Here is a 17,073-nt window from a genome sequence, read left to right as displayed (position 1 = left end):
TGGCCCCTGCCATACTCAGTGGGAATTGCGGGGTCACTATCGGGCTTTAGACCTGATCTCTCATGGCCCAGTCTGAGAGTGAGGTCTCCTCTGGAGGAGAGGAGCCTCGTGTAGCCAGCCAGGACTCCTCAGGAGAAGAGGAGCCCTGTGTAGCCAGCCCTAGCCCTGATTCAGCAGAAGCCAGCAATCAGGAGCAGCAGCTGCTGGCTGATCAAGGCTCACAGCTAGCAGCTGAGACACCAGCACCCTCTAGCCCCAGCACCACAGGGGAAGCTCAGCCAGGAACTTCCACAGGGGAGGCCCAGTCAGGGACTGCCAGCACCACAGGGGAAGCCCAGCCAGGGGCTTCCACCCCCCCAGGCTCACCCATGCCTAGAGAGCGCCACAGACAGCGCCACAGACTGGAGCTGCAGGAGAGACGGCGCAGTGCTCGTCTCCTGAGCCAACGCCAGCTGCTGGAGAGCGACGATGAGTAGCATCAGGATGGAGCCCCAGCAGCTGGCTGAAAATCACGCCTGGCTATAAAAGCCAGTCAGGAGCAACTGCCAGGCGTGGAAGCAACGTGTCAATTACCTGCAACCACCTCCTGGCACCTTGCATCCCGCTCTTGCTTGCACCTTGCCTTGATACCCTCGTGCTCTGACCTATGGACTGGACTTGGCTTGGCTTTTTGCATCTTGGACACACCCCTGGTGTTTACCTTGGGCTCTGACTACAGACTGGACTTGGCTTGTGACTCTTGAACACTCCTTGGCTTCGTGTTAGTACCTGGGCTAACAGCTTGGGCGGGCCCAGCCCATGACATGATCCTTTGCCTCGAGAGTGCCATTAGATCCCTGTTGATTTACCCTCTGCTGTGAGAAGCCGAAGGAATGCAGTTATCAGTGTTTCTAGGGAAATGCAGCCAATTGACCGGAGAAGATTAATAATGATGAGGATGAGGATGAGGATGGAGCCCTGGGGCTTTAAAATTCAGTGCTGAGTATTTGCGAATGAAAGATGCAGGCTTAGGAAGTACAATTCTCCAATTTCATGCAAAAGAACTGCTTCGTAAGATGGATTAACAAACAAAAAAGAACTATACAGGCTATAGACTATTGAAATAAATGCCAGTGGGGAATTCCAACCTTAGGGTATGGAGGAGACACATTTCAGTTCTTGATAGGGTAGCCATGAATACCTGTCATTTTCTGATCCTCATGAGAAGCTTCATATTGCTCTTCTAAAACCCAAAGAGGCAGCTGGTTTGAGAACAGGGCGAGATGGAGGATTTCCCAGCCTCCACCAGCGAGTGCCGGTGGAAGGGGAAGGCAGTGCCACTCCTTGCTGCTGAGAGCCAGGGCCGTGGCTGCTGCATGGTGCAGGCACTGAGCGGCTAGTGCAACCCCATGCGATCCTCACCCCACATTCGTTCTGGGTTCCTCAGGCCATTCGTTCGTTTGCACAGGCCAGCAGTGGCCCCCACACCTGCTGGCAGGGACGCTGGCTTCCCTTTCTCCTTCAGCAGTGCTCAGCTGTGACCTGGGGCTGGTATATTCTCTGACCCCCACCCCCATGAATAGCTGCAGTTGGAGAATATTACCAGAATCCTCAGGTGTGCTCAGTGGGGCTTACTCCTTGGAAGGTGTACTTAGGGTCACACTGTTAGACACCTACGTAAGTTTCAACTTTTAAAAATCTCATTTTTTCTTTGTTTTTGTTTTTTTACTGTATATCTTTAAAAATTGGAGTTGGCGGCAGCAGATGAAGGGCAGAGGGGCTCCTGCCTCAAGAAAACTGTCTAATCATGTGAAAAAGCACTAAGGATGCCTCTAAAACACCTTTCCGAATAGTCAGTTCTCTGTTCACAACTGGTGGATGTTTGAGCTTGATCAGTAATGATGCAGATACTATTTTATTTATGCTATTTAAATAAAATAAAAATAAATACTATTCTGATCTGCATTTATAGATTAGGTAGGTAAAGGTAGTCCCCTGTGCAAGCACCGAGTCATTACTGACCCATGGGGGAACATCGCATCACGACGTTTTCTTGGCAGACTTTTGTTATGGGGTGGTTTGCCGTTGTCTTCCCCAGTCATCTACACTTTACTCCCAGGAAACTGGGTGCTCATTTTACCAACCTCGGAAGGATGGAAAGCTGAGTTAACCTTGAGCCGGCTACCTGAACCCGGCTTCTGCCAGGATCGGAAGGCACAACTGTCAACAAAAACAGAGAAGCAGATCTAATAGCACAGCCCAAATTCTTTTTGTGGAGCACTGATTCCTGTCTCTCGGCCCCTCTAGCATCCTTGATTCAGAGCGGAAAGCAGCTTACTTGTCTCTGTCAACCAGGGCACTTCATTCATCAGCTTGCTCAAGGGGCAGTGAAATAAGGGAGGCATCCCTCATGGTGACACGCTGCATCGGATCGCTGTCTCCTCCCGAAGTCTTCCATTTGGCAGATGGTTCCGTGGCACCATCGGGATGTCATAGTGGTACATGCAAATTAGAACTGTTCAGGTTTCCAGAAGTTTTTTTCCCCCCCTGACAGGAAATCGATGGCCTTCCATCAATCATTTCTGTGATGGTTTTTATCTGTATCTTCTAATCTGTCAGATGTTGATTCTGAATATGATTCATGGTTTAAAAATAAAAACTCTTTCCATTCCAAATTGCGAATGTGGGAGCTTATGACAGGAAGGGGGCAATCAGAGGTGGCCCGAGTCTGTTGGCAAGTGGGTCGCCAGCCTCCCCCCAGCCATCTGTCAGCTGTTCGCTCATAAATTTGTGAGGAGGGGGTATACACAGTAGAATTTTCATCTCCTCATAATCCCTCTTACCCCTACCTTGCAGAAATAAGGGATGTTTTAGAATTCCTTGATTTTTTCTTAACATCCCATCCCTCAAATAGAAGGAATATTAGCATTTCTTTTCCTCAGTCTTCCATTCCAGTATTAATGAACATGATTAATACTTTTGATGAATTGTCTGGCAATTTGATTAACTGGACAAAATTTGAATTGATACCTGTCATCTAGAGTTGCCAGGTCCAGGTTGGAGAATTCCTAGAGATTTTGTGGGTGGAGCCTAAAGAGGGTGGGGTTTGGGAAGGGGAGGGGCCTCAGTGGGGTATAATGCCATAGAGTTCACCCTTCAAAGTAGCCATTTTCTCCAGGGGAACTGATCTCTGTTGCCTGGAGATCAATTGTCATTCCGGGAGATCTCCAGATCGGGTCGGTGCCGACCCAATCCCGGCTGTTTCGTCCCCGATCCGGGCCATTTTGGGCCCGTTTCAGCCTGGATAAGGGCTGAAATGGTCCAGATTGGGACCGAAACAGACCAGATCAGGTTGATGCCAGGTGGGCAAAGCCTCCCCCACCCGGCATCAAGCTGGTCCCAGTCGTTTCAGCCTGGATAAGGGCCGAAACAGCCTGGATAAGGTTGGTGCTGGGGGGGGACCCTCCGCCTCCTGGCACCAACCCGATCCCGACCGTTTTGGCCCCAATCCGGGCCAAAACGGGCCATTTTTGGCCCGTTTTGGCCTGAATTGGGGCCAAAATGGCCCACATCGGGTCGGTGCTGGGCGGGGGAAACCTCCTTCACTGGGCACCGACCCAGTCCTGGCCATTTCGGGCCCAATCCAATGGTATCCTGAGGAGGCGGCCCTTCTTCTGGGCTGTTGGCAATGCGTTGCAACGTGCAACCATGTATGACCACCTCAGTTTTGGGACTACCAGCATAATGAAGTGATGAGGTGGGCGGAACTGGGTAGGATATTTAATTCCCACGTAGAGCAGGGAGCATTTTTGTGCCACGTCCTTTTGAAGGGAGTCCCAGTCCTGCTTAAGCAGTTTCTCTATAAGTAGTTCTCGTCTTTTCCCAGCTAAGGCTCCTGGGGCCCATGGACCTAATTTCTTCATTTCCGTGTCCACAGTTTTGTTCCACCTTGACCAGCAGCGTTCTTCGGCTGCTGATTTAGTGAAGGCTGGAAGATCTTTGGAGTTTTGCAGTCTGTATTTGAAGTTGACTGTTGGTTTCCAGATCAGCGTTGAGATTTTTGGAAGGCCCAATTCAAGCCATATGATTGTGGAGGCGAGACAGTGGCAGAGCAAGTATTTTCCAGAAGGTTAACTGGAGCTTGTCAAGTTGTTCTGTTGGGCCCAGGAACCAGATTGGGGAACCATATAGTATGCAGAGTATTACGATTATTTGGAAAGTGCCACTACAACATCATTAATGACAGCCAGCCATGTTTTCCTCTGCCCAGTTCGCACATTACATTTCCAGTTCAAGTGTGCTCAAGGGAAAAATCGAGGCCCTTCTTTCTTTAGAAAGGTCTACACTGAAAAATGGCATAAGACTGTATGACAGAGGTATAAAAAATTCTGGTGACGAGAGTGCCTGTCAGTCCTAGGGTGTCAGTCCCTGGCAGTTAGATCCCCAAGTCCCTCACAGCAAGCAAGCAGGTGCATTGGTTGAAGGAACTTTTCAGTACACAGCTGCAGCTTCGGCCCAAGGCCACTCAGAAGCAAAAGTGCATATTTCTCAGAGATGTCAATGAGGCCACTGGCTCCTCTAGAAATTAGTATTAGCAACACCTTCAGATGACTTATATAAAATGCATAAGATACAGTATTGAACTTTGGCATTATCTCAGTAGGGGTTTAAGATGTAGTGTAGGATGCACAACACAATGATGGCATGGATGCTTATACCACTCTCAGTATAAAATGGAGAATACCATAATGGCATGGATGCTTGCAGAACACAATAATGGCATATAACACAACAATGGCATGGATGCTTGCAGAACACGATAATGGCATATAATAACACAACAATGGCATGGATGCTGACATACATGACAGTGCCTTTGATTCAGACGCTTCTTCTTCCTCAGAGCTTTTGGGGAGAGAGGGATAAATGAACCATATCCCCAGAGCTGATTCTTGAAGGATGCGGGTGACAAGTTATACTTGAGAAGTTTTTGTCAATGCTGTTGTTTCTCTTATTATGACTAAGTATAAAGTTCTAGGGTTTTAATTTAGATTTCGATGGATTTTTGCTGCCGCCTTTTACTCTGCTTTATTCATTTTCTTGTTTTGTTCTTACCTTAGTTTTGGTTAATTGTGATATTTATGTTATTGTATTTTATGTTATTGTATTTTATGTTATTGTATTTTTTTTCTTCTCATAAACTGCTGAGTACTGTAATAGGCAGATATAACACAGGATATACATTTTATTAAATAAGTAAATAATACATTACTGCTCCATTTGCCTGCCGTGCTTGGTGTCTTGCCTTCAGCCCCGGGCATTTCAGAAGGTATTTCACAGGGCTTTTTTTCTGGGGAAAGAGGTGGTGGAACTCAGTGGGTTGCCCTCAGAGAAAATGGTCACATGGCTGGTGGCCCCGCCCCCTGATCTCCAGACAGAGGGGAGTTGAGATTGCCCTCTGCGCCGCTTGGCGGCGCGGAGGGCAATCTCAACTCCCCTCTGTCTGGAGATCAGGGGGTGGGGCCACTAGCCATGTGACCATTTTCAAGAGGTTCTGGAACTCCATTCCACCGCGTTCCCCCTGAAAAAAAATCCTGGTATTTCAGACAGCACACTCTCACAACAAACAGTTCCTGTGATGAGTATTTGAGCAGAGCAGTCCTGGAAGAGAAAATTGGCACGGAAGTAGTCCATTCCCCATCTGTGAGTGGGAAAATTGTGCAATTTTTCAAAACAGAAAGTCATTTATTTAGAAAATTGTATATGCTGCCTTTCTGAAACCTTTTTCGGATGGCTTATAGCTAAAACATGAAGAGGAACGACAGTCATCTCTGATATTACCCTGTTCGCAGAAACAGAGCACCTTGCGTGTCCACATATTGCTGGTGCTACCTCCTCACGGAATGAGGGGTGGAAGGACTGTTCAACTAGTGGGGTCTGTATGAAATTTTTCAGGGGTGGGAGAACGATGGAAGGCAGAGGAGGAGATAAATATCTCCTCTTCAAACATGATGTCCAAGAAATGGAATTTTACTCTATAACTTACCGCTTGGTAGGAAAGGTATGTGGTGTTTCACTCGGTAGCATTGTGGAGCTGATTTGATATGCCTATTGATGTATAGATAAATTCACGGATGAATAACTAAAAGTACTTGGCTAGCAGTTGGCTTCCATGTTTATACTTGAATGGAACTGAGGCAATGCATATTAATTTCTACAAACAATTCTATAATTTTCTGCCCACATTTAGTGGATTTTGTCTCATTTATAGTGCATTTGTTTATCAACTAACAGGAAAATGCAGAAGTATAATTATGCTATTGCCATTGTTATAATGAAGATATGAAAAGTAATGATGTTAGTTAATGTTAGTTAATATTCATTGGCGAGGAAGAGGGAGAGACTCCTGCTCCGTTGCTCATCGTCCCTCTACAACGACTGCAGGGGCTCAGTGCTCTGAGTCATGACTTGGAATGAGGGCCATGGACCATGTGCCAGAGGGCCAAGCAACAAGTGACGAGTTACACTCGAACGGCAAGTGAACAGGCTCGCGCGTATTCCTCCCTGTTCACTTGCACCCCACTTGCACTCCACTCGATCACTTAATGATTGAGTGGAGTGCAAGTGGAGCGCAAGTGAACAGGGAGGAATACACGTGAGCCTGTTCACTTGCCGTTCAAGTGTAACTCGTCACTTGTAGCATGGCCCAGAGTGCTCAGGTCATTGCCACGGCAACTGCTGGCCCAGCCAGGCATGAGGCTGATGGGCCGGTGTAGATGGGAACAGAATTTCTTTCTCCTGGCGCCTCAGACATCCCTCTACATTTCCCAGGGTGCATCTGACTCACCGTGATAAGCAGCAGGAGAGAAATTCTTTTCCTGCCCACTTGTACCAACCCATTGGCCTCCCCATCTGGGCCAGGCTGACAGATGCATGAGCTCCAGTTCCAGGCCCTAGATGCTCCCAAACTGTACATTAAGGGGAAGGTGGAAATGAGAAACAAAACATGAAAATGAGTAAGCTTAATAAAAAATACAACAAAAACAGGTTTATAAACGAAGCAAAAATATGTTGAAAGCAAAGATACTTTTTAACTAAGATAAAAATGGAGGGAGGGCCTGCACACCCCTATTGTTGAATGACTCCCCCCCTCCTCGTTTCAGCTCCTGAAGTGCTTGCCCAGAAACCCTACAGCAAAGCAGTGGACTGTTGGTCCATTGGAGTCATTGCATATATTCTGTAAGTACTATCCAGCGAGTTCATGTTATTGATTTCTTTATTAGCCTAAAATATTATCACACAAGTTTTGTGCATGGGTGGAGTGGCTGAGGAAGGATGCGACCACCCTAAGCCCCCAAAGCTGGGGAGGGGTTGTCATATAAGTGCTTTCAGAATGGGCAAATGCACAAAATAGTAGTTCATTGACTGAAAACCATAGATCGTGTCAAGTACTGAAACAGTGTTCTGATTGGCAGCCACCCAGTAGTCCCACATTCACAGTGACCCAGGCAATTCAGTCTTTTTGAGGGACGCCTCAACGTCCCATGCGGAAACCGGTTCATGCCTTAATGGCCACTCTCTGAGCCCTGCCTCAGCTGATTTCATTGGGCTATACCAACAGTGACTGCTGTTATGAGGTTGTTAGTATTTCTGATATTTCAGTTGTGTGATTTGTCCTACACATTTAAAACTCTCAGGGAAGGCAGAAACACACCACCCCTGCATGTTTCTTAACCTGCCAGCTCACACAACCCAAAGTACCTCACCTCTCATGAGGGGGAGATGGAGCACAAAATGCCCCCCAGACATATATTTCCTCTGCCGTTTCCCCCACCGTTTGCATCCTGTGTCCCTGCTTTCTGCTGAACTTTCGCTGCCGCCTTCCCTTCTTCCTCACTGTGTGGCCTCAGCCGTCATTTATACATGACACTGGGCTGGCAAAAGCACTCTTACGTGGGATTTTGCACTTATTCCACACATTGCGGAAACTGGGCTGCTTCCTATGCAAAGAAATTGTGCAAGCTGAAAGGATGGGGCCTTGTGACACTCTGCAAGATAACTCCCAAACTGCTGGCTCAGCTTCCCCAGTGACCACATTTTGAATCCAACAAGAGTGAATGAAACCTCTCCGGCCAGCTCCAAGGAGCCAAGGCCAGTGGCTGAGGACGGCCCAAGGGACCAGGGAGGCCCCCTCACTTCAGAGGCCCCCCTGGCAATGAACCACCAGTGCTAGAAGCCAACCTGCCATAGCCTGCAAAAGAAAGCTCCTGAGATGGCTACTGCTCCTCTGCCATGCAGGATCCGCCCCCTGCCGCCTGCCAGCTGATAGTTTAAAGGGCCCTGCTGCCACTTGCAAGACAGGAAAGGGGCCTTTAAACTGTCAAATGCCCTTTCCCCTGCCACTGCTAAGCGGCCGGAAAGGGGCATTTAAACCCCACGAACCACGAACTGGTTTGTAACTGGGCCCAGTTCCGTGCCAGTTCATGGTTCCTGGTTCATGAAAACCCACAAACCTCATGAATTGTTTTTTTTTTTGTGGTTCGTGCCCACCTCTAGTCTAAGCCTTGCCAATCCAGGCCCAATAATACCGCGGAGGAATCCTTACTGGACCCGATGGCGGAGCAACACAGAACCACTGGAGCACCCTTTCCTGCACCCCTCCTACACCCCTAAAAGAGCTGTACTGAGAGCCAGTTTGATGTAGTGGTTAAGAGCACGGGACTCTAATCTGGAGAGCCGGGTTTGATTCCCCACTCCTCCACGAAGCCAGCTGGGTGACCTTGGGCGAGTCACAGTTCTCTGGAGCTCTCTCAGCCCCACCCACCTCACAGGGTGATTGTTCTGGGGTAATAATAACATACTTTGTAAACCGCTCTGAGTGGGCATTAAGTTGTCCTGAAGGGCGGTATATAAATCGAATGTTATTATTATTATTATTAAAATCCACTCAATAACATATGATGATCAACTGTATCAAAGGTGGCTGATAGCTTGAACAATAACAAAAAGGATTTATTCCCCTTATCCAGGTGACCCCCCCCCCAAAAAAAAACTTGTTCAGCCTGTGGGCACTTTTGGCATTCTGAAGACTGTGGGCACCACCACAATATGATTTCCACTAGTAACAAAATCTGTTGGAGGAAAAAATACAACGGGCTCTAGAAAAGGGAGGGCAGACAGATGGGCATTGCCTCCTCCTCCAATCCTGATCCCAGCTGGGTGAAGGCAGGGGATGGTGGGGGATGGGCATGGCCACGTGCTCTGCAGCTGATCCCTGCTGGATGAAGGCAGGGGGTGGGCATTGCCACCTGCTCTGCTCCTGATCCCAGCTGAGTGAAGTAAGGGGCTGGCATTGCCACCTGCTCCATTCCTGATCCCAGCTGAGTGGTGGGAAGGCATTGCCACCTGCTCTGCTCCTGATCCCAGCGGAATGAAGGGGGGCTGGCATTGCCAGCTGCTCCACTCCTATCCCAGCTGAGTGAAGGTGAGGAGCGGGCATTGCCACCTGCTCTGTACCTGATCCCAACTGGGTGAAGGCATGGGGAGGGCATTGCCACCTTCTCGGCTCCTGATCCCAGCTGGATGAAAATGGGGGGCTGGCATTGCCACCTGCTCTGCTCCTGATCCCAGCTGGGTGATGGTAGGCGGTGGGCTATGCCACCTGCTCTGCACCTGATCCTGGCCTAGGCTTCTCACCACAACGAGCTTTCGAAGGGACGGGCTGTCTCTTCTTGGCTTCCCTCCACAGTAGTGCCCTCTGGAGGCACACCAGGGTAGGAAGTTAGTTGTCTGGAACATGTTTAGCCTTTTATATAGTAGAATAGACAGGGGGCACAGCCAATCACAAATGGCTGCCATGGGGGCTGGGGTAAATTACAAATATTGGGAGATTCCAAGTCAAGGAGCAGCTGTTTCCAAATGGGGGTCCCGTTGCAGGCACAAATGCCATGTCTTCTGAGCTGTTCTGAGAACTTCCTTTTCTAGTTTTGGATTTCCTGCATCGATCAGCAGGGTGGGTTAGATAGCCAGAAGACCCTTTCCAACTAAGAATAGAAATAGAATAGAAAAAATAACCTATCGTTTTGTTATGAGCCATGATGGTAAATACATAGGTGGATGACCAACCAGGGAAGGCCTTCATGCTGAAGCCAGATAGCTTGCTGGTACTGGAAGGAGAATGCCACCTGAGCCATCCCCAGACTTCATGTCTGACGAGGAGGCCCTGCGGCACAGGCCTCCTCGGACAACTTTACACGTTTGGTAGAAACTTGCCTATTCATGAAGCTTTTGGAATTGTGGCCATGCCAGTTTGGGGTATTTTGTCACCCTGGTGGCTGGGAGTTTGCTGAGCCCGTTAAGTGCGTCATTCCGCACCCTCCTCCTGGTGCCTCCCCAGGCAGTTGCTTGGAGGGAGAACTGGCCCTGGGCTGAGGCTAAAGGAGTCACTGGAGAGGTTTAAGGCACTGCTTAATACTGTGATGCTTTCGGGTAGCAAATATTTTAATATTTTTATTCTGAGCATTTTATTATACATGTTTTTCAGATTATGAGCTGTGATTTGAAATTGAATTATCTGGTTTGCCATAACATATATTTTTTAAATTAAAAAAATACGGATTAAATGCTATATCTCTGTTAATTCACCTGGACACAGAGCGTGAGATAAGAAGCTAATTCTGCTCTGCTGCTGGTTTTGATATATGATTGAATACATTTCAGTTGAAAAAGAAAGAGTAAAATCTCACCCGAATAAGATGTGTTAAGGAATGCTAAATTTGCTCACCTTAATCACATCCAAACCTCAGAGACTTGATGATCAGATTTGTTAACTGAAAACTTATTTGATGTGTAAAGTCTTTAGTCATTATAGCAGACTGAAACTTCCTTTTATTCTGTATGTTATAGCTATTTTATTTTATTTAAAACAGCTTTATTATGGAGCTCAGGTTTCCAGGTTTCTTTCCTTTTTCCATTTATATCCTGTTATAGTTTATACTCTATACATTTATATTTTATCAATAGTAAGGTACTGAAAGACAGAAGACCTTCATCCAGCCCCTTGCAGGCACTAGGGGCCTAACCAGGTCAGAAGTGCGCCCTTGAGCACTCCCCTCCTTCTCACCATCCAGCCCCCTCCTCTTTGCCTGGCCCAAATGAAGCTGTGGACAGGGTTATGGGATGCATTTCTCTGTGTGGTCAGGGCTGGCTCTTTGCCTAAGCCCCCACCCCCCAAGGAACCTCTTCGAGCTGCCCCATGAAGAGGGGCATGATGAGCCGTAAGGACTCATGTAGCTCTCAGCTCTCACTGACAGGGGAGGGGACTAACATCCCATCGCCTCTGGGACTTGCATTGACACAGGGGCTTGGATTGGACCTGGCAGGGGGTGGCACAGACCCAAGATGAGATCAGTGTATCTTCCTTGGGGTAATAAAATGCCTTGAATCAGCCGTGCTTCCATTTGCCTCATGTAGAGAGAGAGGGGCTCAGTTGTGGTCTACAGGGATCTAGGTGCACACAGACACCATGCCTGTGGGGAACAGAATGGCACTGGATTGGTCCAACCCCTTAATTATTAGCAGGAGAAAATATAAAGATTGCATTATAATATCAGGATAATTATCCTGATTGTCTGAGGATTTCATTACGTCTTCATTGAATAGAATAGATATCATAGAATCATAGAGTTGGAAGGGGCCATACAGAGCACGTAGTCCAACCCCCTGCCCAGTGCAGAATCGGCCTAAAGCATCTCTGACAAGTATTCATCCAGCCTCTTCTTGAAAACTGCCAGTGAAGGGGAGCTCACCACCTCCCTAGGCAGCTGATTACACTTTTGAACTACTCTGACCAGGAAAAAGTTCTTCCGAATATCCAGCCGGAACCTTTGTACATGTAATTTAAGCCCATTGGTTCAAGTCCTAGCCTCTGCTGCCAACTGGAACAGCTCCATGCACCTCCTCCAAATGACTTTCAAATATTTAAAGAGAGCAATCATGTCCCCCCTCAACCTCCTCTCCTCCAAACTAAACATTCCCAAGGCCCTCAGCCTTTCCTCGTAGGGCTCAGTCTCCAGACCCCTAATCATTCTCGTTGCTCTCCTCTGCACCCTCTCAATTTTGTCCACATCCTTTTTGAAGTGAGGCCTCCAGAACTGCACACAATACTCCAGGTGCGGCCTGACCAAGGCAGTATAGAGAGGGGCTATGACCTCCTGTGATTTCGACGCTATGGCCCCTTTGATACAACCCAGGATGGAATTAGCCTTTTTTGCCACCGCATCACACTGACTGCTCATATTTAGTTTACAGTCCACTCTTACCCCAAGATCTCTTTCACATATACTACTGCCCAGAAGTGTATCCCCCCTCCAGTATTTGTGCTTCCCATTTTTGTGGCCCAGATGTAATACTGTGCACTTGTCTTTGTTGAATTGCATCCTATTCGCAGCTGCCCACTTCTCCAGAGTATTCAGGTCTTGTTGAATTTTAATTCTATCTTCTTGGGTGTTTGCTACCGCTCCCAATTTGGTATCATCAGCAAATTTAATGAGCAGCCCTTCCACTCCTTCATCCAGATCATTGATAAAAATATTGAAAGGTACCGGGCCCAAAACCGAGCCCTGCAGCACCCCACTGGACACCTCCCTCCAATCTGATGAAACGCCGTTGACCACCACTCTTTGAGTGCGGTCCTCCAACCAGTTCCCTATCCACCGAACTGTCTTATAGTCCACTCCACAGTCTTCCAGTTTGCCCATCAGAATGTCTTCTTGTTGAAGGTCCTTTCCTCTTGGCGTTAGCTGAGAGGCATGGAATGCTCAAAATATTTGTCATTGATAAGGGAAAGGGCTCACACAAAATGAAACAATGCAAGTTCCACGAAAGAGCAAAAAGTCCGGGGAAACCGTTAAACAGAAGGAGTTGCTCAACTGGCAGGAACTGGGAACAGAGAGAGGAATTCTATGCAGGTGGTGGTGGATCTGAGGACTGGGAAACTGAATGGGCAGAAGGAGTCCAGAAGAGAAGGGGAGAAAGTCCAGGAGGCAGCAAACCTGGCAGGAGGGAAAGATGGAGCTGACAGTCAGCAGGAAAAGGAGGATGTGGAAGAGTCTGAAGAGCAAGGAGCAAAAGGGAGAGGGAGAAGAGGGAAAGGAGGCGGAAGAAGAATGCCTCAGGCAGCAAAGAGCTCGGAGATGCTTTATTCTGTGAGTGGAGACGGCAAGAATGATGAGCAAGCAAAGCAAAGGAGGGCAAGGAGGGGGGAAAGACAAGTAATGTCGAGTATGTTGGGGGGGGTGTTGTTTTCTTTTCCTTTTCCCCCTGGCCTTTATGACTCCTGCTTGGAACACATGCAAAGATCAGCCAGGCTCGAGAGGAGGTTTGAAGGGTGTTCATCCCAGGGGCTGGCCTTGCTGGTGGGGCTTGCAATGCAGAGCCTCTCCCCACCTTGGCCTGAGGAGGGGGCCCGCCCCAGCCATGATGCCAGGAAGGAGCGAGGAGGCCGACACCTCCGGAGGCTCCTGGGCCCTGACAGCCACACGGTGCCGGCTGCTGCTGCTGCTCCCAGGTGCTTACTGTGCCCCAGCTCAGGCCACCGTTCCTCCAGTCCTCTCTGAATATGGGCTCTGCAACAGGAGAAACTGACCCCACAACCAGTGCTGCAGCTTGTCATGGCGGCACAGGCTGCTTACCCACCCCTGAGATTACAGGTGACCCCTTGCACAGCACAGCTCATGGCCCTAGCGTAAGACTTGCCCTCTAGGTAGTAGCAGGATTGCTCCTGGAATTGGAATGGATCTTCAGATGACAGAGATCAGTTCCCCTGGAGATAATGGCTGCTTTGGAGAGGGGACTCTATGGCATTATAACCTGCTGAGCTCCAGCCCCTCCCCAAACCTGGCCCTCGCCAGGCTCCAATCTCCTAATCTCCAGGAATTTCCCAACCTAGAACTGGCAACCCTAAACTCAAGTTGTACTGAATATAGTGTCTAACAGTCTTTGTGATGCCTGTGCCCCTGCGGGGTGTGTGTGTGTGTGAAGAATTCATCTATGGGCCTTACTGTCTTCTGTGGTATTTCCCCATGGAGATTTTAAACTTTCTTTTACAGATCCAGCTGTTTTTCTCAGGAGAAAGGGTGGTTGCGTTCTTTTAGTTTTTGTTCCATATTCAGGGTCACTGTTTGTGAATGCTGGGAATATTTATGTGCTGAGGAATGCTAAGGAAGCAGCTGCCTGATATTTCTGAGCCTCGGATGTATCTTAATTTTTGGTTTCTTTGGGAGAGGAAGTGGGAAAATGCCAGTTGACTGAAACTCCCCCCAGGGTGGACTGAGATTTTCCCACTGAAAATTGATTGTTTTATTTATTCTGTTCACATACAAAAATATACATATGCAGCACAATTTTGTAACCTTTTTTACTTTCTTTTTTAGCAGGAAATCGTGACATGGTCAGTCTATGGCTTTCACTGCCCTAAAATGTAATGATAGAATCATAGAGTTGGAAAAGACTATGAGGGTCATCTAGTCCAACCCCCTGCTCAATGCAGGAAATTCTCAACTACCTCACCCCCACACCCCCGGTGACCCCTGCTGCATGCCTAGAAGATGGCAAAACCCCTCCAGGATCCCTGGCCAAACTGGCCTGGGGAAAATTGCTTCCTGACCCAAAAGTGGAGATTAGCATTACAGTGAGCATGTAAGAAAGGGCCACGAGAAATAAGCACTAACATAACCCCTCCTGCCCTCCCTCTCATGACCTGCCCAGGTTCACAGAAGCAGCATTGCTGTCAGGTGGCCATCTAGCCTCTGCTTAAAAACCTTCAAAAAAAGAGAGCCCACCAGCTCCTGAGGAAGCCTGTTCCACTGAGGGACCACTTTAACTGTCAGGAAGTTCTTCCTAATGTATAGCCAAAAATTCTTTGGATTTAATTTCAACCTGTTGGTTCTGGTCTGATCCCCTGGGGCAACAGAAAACAACAACTCACCATCCTCTCTACTTGAAGATGGTTATCATATCACCTCTCAGTCGTCTCCTCTCCAAAGCTAAACATACCAAGTTCCTTCAGCCTTTCCTCATAGGACTTGGTCTCCAGGCCCCTCACCATCTTCGTTGCCCTCCTCTGGACACCTTCCAGCTTGTCTATATCCTTCTTAAATTATGGTGGCCAAAATTGAATACAATACTCTAGGTGAGGTCTAACCAGAGCAGAAAGCAGGGTAAAGCGATACCATCACTTCGCATGACTAACCAGACAGACAGCTCAGGTAGCCGTCAAGCAGGAAGTGAGGACAAGAGCGTGAAGGGTTAGGGTTAGGGTTGTCTTATGCTGGCGTGAAACTGTGCTTCGGTTGATACAGCCCAAAATTGCATTTGCCTTTTTAACTGCCACATCACACTGCTGACTCATGTTCAGTGTTTGGTCGACTAAGACCCCTTTTCACACATGCTACTGCCAAGACAAGTCTCCCCCATCCTATAGTTATGCATTTGATTTTTCCTACCTAAATGCAGAACTTTACATTTATCTCCATTGAAATTCATTGTATTTGTTTTAGCCACTAGCTTTAAAAAAAAAAACCCATGAACTGGCCATTCACCGTGAGGGTTCAGTAGAGCTTCCAGCTGCAGAGGCAGCAAGCCTCTGAGTACCTAATTCTAAATTCTGGAAATCAGCAACAGGGAGCAGCTGCCTGAGCTGTTTGTCTGGTTAGTATTGAAATTAAAATGGAGGACTAGGCTTGAATTTGATCAGATGACTTGCGGGGTAAATAGCAGTTTCCAAAGGGGCAATTTACTTTGGGGGAAACAGCAACCAGGAAAGTGTTGCAGAGGAGTTAGCCGTGTTAGTCTGTGGTAGCAAAATCAAAAAGAGTCCAGTAGCACCTTTAAGACTAACCAATTTTATTGTAGCATAAGCTTTCGAGAATAAAGTTCTCTTCGTCGGATGCATGGTACAGAAACTGGTCAAATATAGAAGAGGAGGGGGGAGGAGGGGAGGAGAGAGAAGATGCAATTAGGGGGGGAGAGGGAGGATGCAACCCAAAGGAAAGTGTTAACACCCTTTCCCCAGCACTGCAGTCCCAGTGCAATTTGAAAGTATACAGCGCAGTAAAAAGAGAGTTAATCTTATTGTTGTGCCTAGTAGTAAACTAGCTGGGCCCCTGTGTGGATAAGGAAAGCTACAACCATGGGGCCACCAGGAGGGCGGCAGCGAGGCGATAGGCGTGTGCAGGGCCCTCAAGTTGCGACCGACTTATGCCAATCCCAGCAAGGGGCTTTCAAGGCAAGTGAGAAGCGGAGGTGGTTTGCCATGGCCTTCCTCTGCAGAGTCTTCCTTGATGGTCTCCCATCCAAGTACTGATTCTGCTTAGCTTTCGAGATCTGACGAGATCAAGCTGTATGATACCATTCCATATCGGGGGGAGGGGGTAGCCTGCCCAAAACTCTGAGGGGGGGGGTCCAGATTATTCTTCCTACTGTGATTCCTCCTGAACACCCATCTGACCTTCTTTAATCTTTATTTTGTTTCTTTAAGAGATTTTAGCCCCCACTTTTCCAATAGAATGTTCAAGATAGCTATAAATCATAAAAATACAGTAAAGCAACATGAATGTCTAGTCTCATAATACATTTAATAAAACTAGCAATATATTTCAAAATACACACTAAAAGCAGCAACCACACCAATCACCTCCATAAAACACAACAAAAAAGGCAACGGTTAAAATGTTTGTTTTCCTAGGCTTGTATCCAGATAACACAAGCGGAGCCATGCCAGAGGAAAGCAACTTCCCTCTCCTCCCGCCCCTTACACTCTGCAACCATTTTTGGCACCCGCCCTCACCCACCATGAACCTTCAAGTCAGTGGACCCAAAGGAACAGTTTTGAGGAGGGAAAATTGGGAATCTGCAGCAGGAGGTGGGAAGCAATAAAGTTCACCCTCCCCTCACCCCCAAAGCCTTGCTGTTGGAAGAGCTGGAAGAGTGCCGTAGGATCTAAACCATGGTCACAAATTATCATAACAACCAGGGCTTTTTTTCAGCAGGAACGCGGTGGAACGGAGTTCCAGAACCTCTTGAAAATGGTCACAT

General features: G+C 47.9%; 1 protein-coding gene across 2 annotated transcripts in view; it reads left to right on the top strand.

The window, feature by feature from the left end:
• Nucleotides 1-17,073, top strand: part of CAMK1D (calcium/calmodulin dependent protein kinase ID) — a 308,248-nt gene that overhangs the window by 264,797 nt on the left and 26,378 nt on the right. For both annotated transcript variants that reach the window (XM_054989218.1, XM_054989219.1), the window contains exon 6: nt 7,143-7,218. In XM_054989218.1, the coding sequence (XP_054845193.1) occupies nt 7,143-7,218 (76 nt within the window). The remainder of the gene's footprint in view (nt 1-7,142; nt 7,219-17,073) is intronic.

This window comes from Eublepharis macularius, chromosome 9 (genome assembly GCF_028583425.1).
Source record: "Eublepharis macularius isolate TG4126 chromosome 9, MPM_Emac_v1.0, whole genome shotgun sequence".
Classification (NCBI taxonomy): domain Eukaryota; kingdom Metazoa; phylum Chordata; class Lepidosauria; order Squamata; family Eublepharidae; genus Eublepharis; species Eublepharis macularius.
Note: the sequence above shows the minus strand (reverse complement) of the source record. Positions and strands in the feature narration are given on the sequence as shown.